The sequence below is a fragment of the Pollachius pollachius genome (assembly GCF_949987615.1).
Source record: "Pollachius pollachius genome assembly, chromosome: 1".
Taxonomy (NCBI): Eukaryota; Metazoa; Chordata; class Actinopteri; order Gadiformes; family Gadidae; genus Pollachius; species Pollachius pollachius.
This window is the reverse complement of record NC_136934.1, coordinates 33,492,952-33,504,044: the sequence shown is the minus strand read 5'-3', so window position 1 is coordinate 33,504,044 and position 11,093 is coordinate 33,492,952. Positions and strand designations below refer to the sequence as shown.

General features: G+C 42.1%; 1 protein-coding gene across 1 annotated transcript; it reads left to right on the top strand.

The window, feature by feature from the left end:
- Nucleotides 1–5,481: 5,481 nt before the first annotated feature.
- Nucleotides 5,482–10,202, top strand: LOC307087007 (uncharacterized protein). Its single transcript, XM_079752394.1, has 7 exons — nucleotides 5,482–5,531; nucleotides 5,773–5,911; nucleotides 6,763–7,116; nucleotides 8,480–8,585; nucleotides 8,910–8,941; nucleotides 9,015–9,064; nucleotides 9,348–10,202. The coding sequence occupies exons 2-7, from the start codon at nucleotides 5,860–5,862 to the stop codon at nucleotides 9,501–9,503; spliced, it is 750 nt and encodes a 249-aa protein (XP_079608520.1). The 5' UTR covers nucleotides 5,482–5,531; nucleotides 5,773–5,859; the 3' UTR covers nucleotides 9,504–10,202.
- The last annotated feature ends 891 nt before the right edge of the window (nucleotides 10,203–11,093 follow it).

Sequence of the window (11,093 nt, the reverse complement as noted above, 5' to 3'; positions counted from 1 at the left end):
GTGTGAAGTGAACACGTGAGGATGGGCAGGCCTGGTTCCAGTGTCCTGCCCTCGGGGGCCGTGGCGACGCATGCCCTGGGCCTGGAGGCGCGGAGTCTGCTGGATGTGTTGAGTGCTTCCGGGCTGACCTTCAAGCTCTTTGATCCACCCTCATCTGGAATGCCACGGTCGGCTGCTTCTGTTCAAGCAAAGCACTTTAAAAAGGCTCCATACCTACTCACTTAAAAGCATCATAAATTGAACACACAATATCCTTTGGAAAGAACTGGCCCACGCATGATACGGCTCAATACAAACAAGATATTTATATTTCAGTTAACTGGCATCTTTGCTAGCACTTTAACCTCTGTGTGAAAAAAGGTTGTGGGCTTTGGTTTCTGGACAGTAGTTTTGGCCAATGAATCAGCAGTCATACCCTCAATGTGATTAGGAGACGAACTCCTGGTCATTCATTTAAAAGACATTCATCTAGTCTAATTAAAAAAACTGAAATAACTTACTCTGCTGGCTTGTTGTGCCTTACTCTTTAGGAGGAATTCATTACTTTAAAATGTATTTCTTTACGAATTATGGTAAATCATGAAACACTTTACACTTTATGGAACACTTTATACAACATTGAATGCTGTTGCACATGGCCAAGTCTCCCATTGAAAAGGAGATCATTGAGCTCCAACAAAACATGGTATACAGACGATACAGTAACACTTAACAATAAGGGTACATTCATTAACACTAGTTAATGCATTAATAAGCATAAACGAACGATTGACTAACAGTTAATTCATTTAACTAATGGCAGTTAACTAATCATTTACTAATGGTGTTCATGTTAACTAAGATAAGGTGTTCATGTTATTCAATTATACGTTATTTTAAAGTGTATAAACCTAGCCCTAACACCCAATTGGTATATAATAATTATTATTACTGCATTAACTTATGTTAATTAATGATTACTAGATAAGTAGTTAACTATAAGTACATGGTTAGTTAATCTTTATTTAATCCTTATTATTGCATTAGCTAATATGAATTAAAGGAAAACGAAAGTGACCTTATTGTGAATTGTTACCAACGATAACATGAAAAACAACTAAGGTAGCCTTGTCAGGGGGCTGTTTGACTACCAGACATTAGCATTTGCCTTGTTGAATGGTTCTGTCAGATGTGAATGTCTAACAATGTTAGTTAAGACTAGGCACTAGACTCCTCCATATGGAAGATCGATCAGCATGTATTCCAAACATGAGTGGCTGCCATTGACTTAATGGTACGGCACTTCCTCCAGAACCAATCCAGCTTCGGGGGAACCAACCTTCTGTATGCTTGACTGCTCCTATAGCCATGGGCGTACTGGTGGTATGTACACAGTGGTCTGGTCAACATTTTGTGGCCTCCTTGTTACTCATCAAGGGGGAGGTTTGATCCCCCTCTTGCTCGGCCATATAAAGAGCCAGAGACATCTGAGAAATGTTTGACTTTAAAAACAAGCCTACAAGGAAACCGTTGTTGGACCTTTCATCTTCACCATGGAATGCCACATCATTGCCACATTTTCCCTCGTTTTATCAGGTGCTTATATTTACCTTACTATAATGACATATTGTGAATAACCTTTAATCTAACCAATCTATCTTCAGCTGTAATCTTTATGTGAGATATTATGAATGTGGAGCCTGAGTATTCCTGACTCCATGCGGTGAGATGGGGACCCCTCATCCAGGCCCCCATAGCACAGCTGGCAGGCATGCTTCAGCAGGCTCTTCCTCGGGACTCTTGTCTTCCAGGGATCTGTGTGGGGGGGAGCATCCTACCCGCGGGCCCGCTCAGCGGCGCCGCTGGCGGGGCGGTCCTGTTCAGCACCACGCTGGAGCCCTCCACCCGGCCCTTCGTCTCCGTGGGCTGGAGGTTCAGAGGGCGCAACTTCATCACCTACACCGTCACCGGCACCGTTGTCGACGAGGCCTACGCCGCCAGGGTGACCCTGGACCGGACCACCGGTTCCCTGCAGCTGCGGGACCTGGTGCTGGGGGACAGCGGGGATTACCTGGTCAGCATCACTCCGGACGGGGAGCAGCAGAAGACAGGCACCATGCAGCTCGACGTGTACGGTGAGGCAGTGGGGCGGGCCTTGGCACGCGGGCCCCCTGTGTGTTTATCCTGGAAGCGAAAACCTTGACATGTGTCCCAGAGGCATTACTGTAGGACAAACACAGGAGGCACCCAAAGCACCAATTATGGGTCTGCTATTTTTATGTGTGAATGATAGTGCACTTAACTAATGAAGATAACACACATTGACCATGGACCATGTGCCCTTGTACATCAAAGGAACAGGGCCATAAATAGTGTTGTGAGCAACACCTGTGATTGCCCGTGGGCGGCGCCTCTGGGTAAAGGAACTACACTCCTTTTTCCTCTCGCTGGAGAAAGAAAACTCCACTCTGCAATCCTGTGAGAGAAGTCAATCATAATGGCTACCTACACCAAATGACTAACGGAACACTTAACAGATGTTTGCTTTAGTCAAGAGGATGGGGAACTTGTTCAAAAACAGGACTTTGTATCGATAATAAGAAGAGTTTAAAGAAATGCAGTGATGCGGAAAATGGAAGCATTCATTCAATATTTGACACACATGCAACAGTTTCAACTGCACTGAAACAGCTTTTGTGTACAAAACTGTCTGGCTTAGCAAATCAACATAAAGGCATATAAACCATACATGAAAAGTGAATTCTCTGCCTGTGTTTAATGGAAGCAACCTATGAGCCACCCATATCATCGCTCAACAGAGCCGTAACAACGCTGTCTCCTCTCTCTGCTGGTTACAGCGCCCATAACGGGGGCGTCCATCTCCAACCCCGCCTCCTCCGTCACCCTTATCGCAGGGCAGAGCGCGGCCACGCTGACGTGCGACGCCGCTGCCGGCAACGTGAGCACCCGGGAGTGGATGAAGAACGGCCGGCCCCTCCTCCCCTCCCCGGGCCGCGTCACTTTCTCTGCCCACGGCAAAATGCTCTACATGAATCCTGTGCTCAGCGATAACCATGGCAACTACCAGTGTCGAGTCAGCAATGCGGTCAGCGCCATGACCGCGGCGTACAATCTCACGGTCAACTGTGAGTACAGGGCCTTCTCTCTGCTGAAGAAGAGATTATGGGTGAGGTTGTTTGATCAAAGAAGTTCACCCAACCACGAAACGTACACGGGAAACATGTGGTGCTGACGTCATGATGATGTGGTTGTTAGTTGTGCATACATGATGTAGAGGTGATGAGGATTGCTGTAGTGTTACGTGGAAATATTACCAGGCGGCGGCCAAGTCTTGAGTCAACTTTATTGCTGACGTCACATAGGTATCCATACACCTTGCACTATACAAAAAAAGTCCCCTACAAAACAGTGGTTAAGGTAGAAGTGATGTCATAACGATATAGTTAGTAAAGAATGCTTGATGAAGTGGTGACAATATCATGATGTTGTTAATTATTAAGGTCTGCCTGATGTAGAGATGATGGCTGATAAGGTATGCATTCAGTAATCGTGTGGGTGTGTGGTTAAGGTGGCCATGATGACGTGTAGATGTCAATTACAATTCTTATATGTATTTATGATGATGAGCCTCATCCATGTAGGGGTGAATTCATGATGATTAGGGCACATCAGTGTAGCAGTAAGCCCAAATGAACTATGTATTTCATAAGATATATACGATGTGTTGAGGATATAGCCTATGTAGTGAACAGGGATGATTCACGGTTTGATATGTGGTTTATGTTCTCTTGTAAATAAATACAACCCAACCAAACCACTGTAACAAAGGCCCCGCTTCCCCCGCTTCCCCCCTCCCCACCGCAGACGGGCCACAGAACATCTTCATCGTGGGACCCAGAGAAGCCGCGCTGGGCATCAGGGTGCTGCTGAGGTGCAGCACCGACTCGGTCCCTCCCCCCACCTACCGCTGGGCGCTGGACGGCAACGACACACGAGTCACCAACTCCACCTACGTCGTGGAGAGGATGGAGGAGAGCCACGCGGGGAACTACACCTGCACGGTCAACAACCGGGTGACCAAGCTGCAGAATTCAACGGTCATGTACTTGAGAGGTGAGGTTTGATTCAGGCCAACGGTATCGGTTAGATCGTCGATGTCTACTGGGAGTTTGCTTCCACTCCTTTACACACAGGCGTGATCGTAGGACAGACGTCAGGTATCACTCATTAGGCTCGGTCTGCTCCTTGGATGTACCAGCGCAGTACACGACCAAAGGCTCAGTTATTGTCGGCGCAACGCAATGACCACGTAGACGCTTCAACGCAGTCGTGAACCTGTTTAGGTTCAGCGTCGGGTTTTAATGAGCGGACCAATCACAGCCCTTGCTGCTGTGTTGCCTCGACGGAAGGTTAATATTTTTGGCAGGCGCACGTCAGGCCCTTGCGGCGTACGCAACGAGGGTCCGCAAGTGGGTCAGTAATCCCCATGTGTTGCGTCAACGTGGAACCATAATCAGGCCTTACGTGAAGACCCGTCTACTAGCTGTGGCCTGGTATATCAGAGGAGCCTATGTGAAAATGGTCTATTATGGTTGTTTTGTTGTAATTCACTGTTTTCTTTTTCTAAATTTAAATGACAACACAGTATATATTCTATTTTTAAGCGTCCGGTTCTGCCCCCTATTGGTCATTCACACTATCGCTGATCTTATCGCTCAACGTGGGAGAATCTCTACTGACGTGTTGACACGGCTGGTGAGTGCAACGACCAAAGGAGGGACGCATGAAAACATGAGTGATATTAACATTCAATACATTAGATATCCTGTGTTCTTGGTTCTGAATATTGAAACATAACTTTACAAATTCTCTCCATAGATTGTTTCACACTGAAGTCTTGTCTTGATGATGGAATAGGAGGATGTCATATCACGCGGACGTACAGGAACATGAAGTGACATCTCTGTGGACGAGAGGGGCGCCAACGCCATCATATACAATCCCATTCTGAATGAAAACATTAATATGTCAGTAAATTAATAATAATGAATTAATAAAAAGTTGAATCAATAACACATCAATTATCTCATATCTTCGATTCATGAAATGTTTAATTTAAAAGTACAAGTGTTTTGGGGTACCTCATGAACAGAATATATGAGGAGATTCAATTCCCTGCATTGAAGGAGACCCCACCAGACCTGGGGTCTCCTTTGAAGATTATACATCTGGTGGCTCTAGCTCTACAGAAGTAACAAAACAAAGAACAGCCGTCTTTACACGCCTAAAAAAACAAGAAGTGTGGCCTGCGAGACCTAGTTGATCAGAATGTGCTGTATGAAGCCGTTTTGGAGAGACGGAGATATAGATACTTATAGATAGATATAGATACTTTCTCCCTCAAAAACCACTTGTTGCGCATTCATAGCCATGTGAGAGGTCTGTTTCAACTTCCTCTTTCCTTAGAATGAAGCAATACACGAATTAATACGTGCATGATATCTTTCTAATAGAGGACGGTCTCTCGAGTTGTAAGCTATTTAATATATTTATGATATTTATTTGGAATAAAATAGATGATCGTGATTGATGACAGGCTGTCTAAGCTTTTGGTTACTCTCGTGTAGGCTGTTTGCGTGATTTATTTTTAAATTGGAACTCACTGGCTGACTAAAAACATTTAGTTCTGCTTGTACGTGCTCTCTCTCTCTCTCTCTCTCTCTCTCTCTCGCTCTCTCATTCTTCATCTGTCTTTATCTTCTTCCTCTCTAGGCTATAAGCTGTCATAAACGGACCAAAACTAATGAGTATTATTGCATTATCATTCATTCTACAAATTATTCTACAACATTATTGGCCATGGAGAGTTGCTGGCCACTTTTTGTCTTGGTTTTCTTAATTATACGCACAGGTGAGTAGACTAGCTCCAAACTAGCTGATACTTTTCACTTCATAATCAATTTTGTCACAAATGTAGTCATTTTACATATCTGACTTTTAATGATTGTGCTTTACTCTAAAATGAACAGTTTATGAACTTACACATATTTCTCTTATACGTATTTATTCTACCATGTTAATGTAATGATTGTCAAATATGTAAATATCCTATGTTCTGTGGTGAACAGGTGGACCTGTTCACTTAGTGTAAAGTAAACCAATTTATTATCTAGATCTTGCTTCTGAAATCTTTGGCTTTAATAATATTCTTGTGCTTATTGACTGTAAAATATGACTTATCCTTGCTTTGTAAACATATGTTTGAAATTGAAAGTCTCAATCAACCTAAGCATCAAAAGCATTAGTTTATTAGTTCATAGTCATTCTAACTGGGCCTGCTAGGAGACCAGATAAAAGTCTAATCAACGTGCCTACTGCACGTTTCTACTTATCTTTCTTAGTCAGGCTATTTTGGAACTCTCTAACCCTTTTGCTACCTCACCTTGTTCGTCTTGTAACACCCGGCTGTGGTCGCCGTAATCATAATTTATCAGTGGGATGAAGTATACTCCTGACTTGATGGATTTGATCTAGTGTTCTTGTTTTTCTATTTGCTACAAACCAGTTGATCACCACGATACATTCCAAATATATTTACTCCAGTCTGTCATCAACATCATACTTATTTATTATATTTATTACATACTTGTATCTATTGTATTTATTGCCTACTTGTATAGGCCTAGCCTATTTAATTTGTATTATATTTGTACCTCTATTTGAATGTATTCATTATTGGTGTTGTTTGTTCATGTTTTTTAGGCCCCCAGTTTGCACAAGAGAGCGTCATTCCTCCAACGGTGGTGGGATACACTGGCTCTGACGTCATCCTTCCCTGCAAACTCCCAGACCCAGGAGAAAACAACCTCACCCAGATGCAGTGGAATTATGTGGTCAAAAACATTTCGAAAGAAATTCTTATTTATCTACCACCGTTGAATGTATCTATTCCTGACAGTCCTCTGAAGGGCAGATTCTCTTTAAAATACTCTTCAGAACATGATTTATCCGCAGCCATCCGAGAGATAGTGATGGCTGATGGGGGCCAGTACACCTGCATCCTTACCACCTTCCCCAGTGGTATTTTTAAGTTAAACACTCAACTTGTAGTTCAAGGTAAATCACCACCATCTGTCAATCAATATACCTTTTGTAGTATTAGCTCTTGCTCTCAATTCAATTCGCTGGGTTGCTAAAGCCTTTAAACATAGCAATACATTAATTAATCAACAATAATATCAATAATGATTGTAAATAATAAATCAATGAACAATACAATTACAACTTGTTGGAAGAGAGGTGGTCAGGGGTTACTTGTGGCCTCTGGTCACCTATTGGTCAGCTATATTGATCTATTCCGTTTTTTCCGCAAGATTGTAATTTATTCTTGGTTTTTAAAGCTGCTCTATGTACGTTATGTATTCCATTAGCAATCTTTGCTGGCTTTGGTTTTAGCTACAGTAAAAGTGATGGTTTTAATGGAGTCAAAAGCTGCAGCATAAAAGTTACACAGTGCAGGTTGGTAAACTGGGTGTTTTTTTGTTTTGTTTTTTTTGTTTGCTGGTATATGTACAGCGACTCTGGAAGTGCTGTTGCTAAGGGGTTGCAGCAGGGGAAGGGCTTACTGAAAGGCAAAAGTGTTCATGAAACAAACCAATAGAATACTTGCATTTATTGAGAGTAGCATTGTATAAAACATTGTTTGTTAAATGGTGGAGTTTGAGTGTGCCGTAGTTTATTAGACTGTAGTGTTATTTTGTTTTGGCCAAGGAATAATCTCTGCAAAGAGGTTTCCTCAGTGTGCCACTCCTCATTGGCACTGAGGACCTCAATGCAATCTGTCCACGTTTCTGTGTTAGAAAGTTCAAGTGCCTTGTTGTATTGCTACCCGAATAGCGGGGCAGTGGCTCAGTCAACAAAAAGTCGCCTTCTGATGAGGTGGTTCCAGGAGGTCAGGGCAACGATCAGAAATGTAACTGGGGGCAAGGTCATGCAAAGCCTTATATGTACTAACAGGATATTTTATTATATTCTAAATCTAACAGGAAGACAATGGAGGGATACAATAACCTGGTTAATGTGGGGCCGACAGCTAGTTCTAGTTAAAAGGCTGGCAGTTGCCGCAAGCTAGAAAATGTCTTGTCAAACGGGGTTTAAATTAGGGTTAGGGTTAGGCCCTTTGTGGCAGACGTGATGGTGACCTTTATGGACACAACTAACTTAGGGTTCTATGTGTGTACTCTAAACGTAACGTGGATTGAAAATTCATGTGTGCTGAATTATGCATAGATGTTTTACTGCACATTTTCACAAATAACTGTCCAATGTTTTGGAGTTAGATTGTCGTCGATACCTTGAAAACTGTAGGAGGAGTTAATAATACATCACTAGAACACATGTGTAATGTTATGCCATGTTATGATACCATTGTCTTAAATGAGTCACCCAGACATAAACGAAAGCGTGTCTTTCTTCACAGACCAGAAGCCGCTGTCATATGCTGTGCTGATCGGAATAGTGATGACTGTCGCTGTGATTTTATCATTAGTAATCATGGTGGCATACGTAGCCATTGTCCGAAAAAGGTGTGTGTGTGTGTGTGTGTGTGTGTGTGTGTGTGTGTGTGTTTGTGTGTATGTGTGTGTGTGAGTGTGTGTGTGTATGTGTGTGTATGTGTGTGTTTACATGTTTTCAGTTGAAATCTGTCCAATGGCTTTATTTTCTAGTTTAGCAGTTATAATTTATAAAATGTATGTTTAAATTGTTTTTATTTTATAATTTTTTTAATTGTATATTTATTTATAATTTATAGATTATAGATTAGCAACTTGTAGAAAATGTAAGTAGCCTTTTAAAGCTGATGTATGATGAATGATTGACCACAGCTCTGTTCATTGCTGTGCTTCTAGGAAAACAACTCTCAACCACATAGTCCCCAGTGGTGAGTACAGCTTTGTCTTTTCTCCCTTGTCCTTATCTTAAACGCTTGCCTTACTTAAATATCTTGTGTCCAGATACAAGCAGAGCCGAGACAACTGGGGCATCTGGAGCTAAAAGAGAGGAGGTAAGAAACGCTGACAGCTGGTTTTATTTTGTGCAGACTTTTTTTCGGTGATATGCTTTTGTTGTGCGTGATGAAATTATTATTTTTACATGCGCCTAACAGATCAAAAGTAACCATGATTTCCGACAGGGTGTGTGAAAGAATTCATCCCGAGAAGAGGAATTTGAAATTTATAATAGCACATTTATGTAAAGGTTTCAATTAGAACAACAATTTCAGAAATATAGCTATTTTGATAAAGCAGAAATGATGTCGCTCTCGCTCTCGCTCCCTCTCCCATTAGGATCTGGTGTACATTGGCTACATTGGATTCAACCAACCAACCAGTAGTGTCACACTTTCATCCAATGAGAAACATGCTGAGGAGGATGACGTCACGTATTCCCAGGTTACAAAGCCAAGAAAAAAGAAGAATAAAGAGCGGGATACAACTGGTTGACTTTAATATATATATATATATATTCTGATAGGATAAATATGACGAAAATAGATACATTTAATATGCTAAGATTAAGTAAGAAATATATACATCTTATTTCATCCTTGCATTTTGCGCCACACTTTTGAAGGCTTTTGGGGATGTTTAGTGTGTTCAAATACTTTGTACTTCCCTTTTCTTTGTGTTATTCTATGTTTCTCAAGACTCTGACCACACAACCACTATCTGATTTGGACCATTTCAGCTATTTTGGGTTTCTTTTCTTGTTAATCCCACAGTGTCCCCAGAATTTTGCTTGTCACGTTGCTAGTGAGAGCAATAAACTGATATATAATATGAGAATCAAGTATATAATTTTAGGTAGTGGTAATCAATTTGGTACTTTGAATTTTGTAAGCATGATAAGAAAATGCTTATTGAGGTATTAACTTGAAGCTATTTATGTGAAACATTATCTGTGGGCTGCATACACTTTTTAGACCATGGTTGCTTAAACAATTTAACTTCTAACTATTGGACAACATTAATAACTCACTATATTTCCTCTTTTTTTTATTATTATTAGCTTATTAAGTTTATTAGCTATTCATGTAAAAAAAAAACACATATATAATAAAATGTTCTGACCTTTTTCATTCACCAGAACGTTGTATGACCTGTCACTCTTATGTTCAGTGCATATGCCAACTGACCATTCACTGCGTAGCATGTTGGGGTGTAGAAGAACTTGGACTGTCTCTTCCTGAAATATAACTGGTATGTCAAGGGTATTTGCATCATGGCGGCTTTTGGATAGCCAGCCATTTAGTTTGCTTCTTGTTGATCACCTCCTGCACTACCAAAGGTTGAAGGAGTAGGTGTTTGGAGAAGTGGGTGTTCATGCCTCTGGACATGAGTCGCTAAGCGGGAAGATGTCAAGTCTCTCCGTAGTATTGTTCATCCATGCCAGTACTGCTCTCCAGTCCTCTCTTGCCATTGCTGCTTTCTTTAGAATAGTTGTGGCTATTTTAATAAAAGAGTCAGGCTTGCCATTGCTTTGTATGTGGTGTGATGACGTTAGATGTTTGAAGTTCCATTCATTTGAGAAGTTCTCAGTCAAGTCCAGAAAACTGGTATCTGCAGCGATCAATGAGGGTAGATGCTGAGTTATCCGCCCCCTCATGTGCCAAAAATCAACAAAGCGACAGCTGAACAGCTCTGAGTTCCAACACGTTCAAATGTTGACCAGTCCAGTGGAGGTTTCAGTGACTGCTTGCCACTACACCCTTCTTTACCTCCCCATAACTTTCCAGAGATGCGTCGGTGCACACCAGCTCCATGTAATGGATCCTGCTCAAACCCACCCTGTCCGTCAAGAAGGGTAGCGAGTGCAATCTTAGAGGGGTGCAGAGCAGGTCGGTGTCACCGGAAGGCGTCACTGCCTGCCCGTCTTTGGATGAATACCGTGGGAGTGAAACCAACTCTGGAATGGCCGTAGATGAAGCAATCCCAGGGGCACCAGGTGAGAGACTGTGGTCAACAGGCCCGCCATCTGTTGACACACCTGGGCGCAACCGAAAGCGGTTGAGGTGACACAGTATTTTCTCTGCC